General features: G+C 67.1%; 1 protein-coding gene across 1 annotated transcript in view; it reads right to left on the bottom strand.

Moving 5' to 3' along the window:
* The window catches only part of LOC104543782 (transgelin-2-like), a gene marked incomplete at its 3' end in the record, with an annotated part of 752 nt that extends 622 nt beyond the window's left edge, over positions 1-130 (bottom strand). Inside the window, exon 1 of the mRNA XM_010188464.1 lies at positions 12-130. Within this exon, the coding sequence (XP_010186766.1) occupies positions 12-121 (110 nt within the window). The remainder of the gene's footprint in view (positions 1-11) is intronic.
* Positions 131-301: the final 171 nt, after the last annotated feature.

The raw sequence follows: 301 nt of genomic DNA, 5'->3' as shown, positions 1-301 counted from the left end.
CCCCGCCGCACTGCGCCAGGATCCACCGCACCAGGACCTGCTCCAGCTCGGGGTCGTACTGGCGGTCGATTTTCTGCTGCACCTCCCGGCTCAGCCCGTATGATGGTCCCCGGTTTGCCATGCTGACGGCGGGGGGGGTGTCTGTGGAGATGGCACCCCTTCATCAGTGGCTTTGGTGGCACCAGCATTGAGCCCCTTGGGGACAGCGGGTGACAGCATCGCGGTGGCTCCACGGCAGAGCCCAGCCGGGCTGCATGGACGTCCAGCGTGGAGCCTTATCACCCGTGCCAGGCTCTGCCCT

The sequence above is a fragment of the Mesitornis unicolor genome, unplaced genomic scaffold (assembly GCF_000695765.1).
Source record: "Mesitornis unicolor isolate BGI_N332 unplaced genomic scaffold, ASM69576v1 scaffold38117, whole genome shotgun sequence".
In the NCBI taxonomy this organism is placed as follows: domain Eukaryota; kingdom Metazoa; phylum Chordata; class Aves; order Mesitornithiformes; family Mesitornithidae; genus Mesitornis; species Mesitornis unicolor.
The sequence above is the reverse complement of the archived record's forward strand: the minus strand, read 5'-3'. Positions and strand labels throughout refer to the sequence as shown.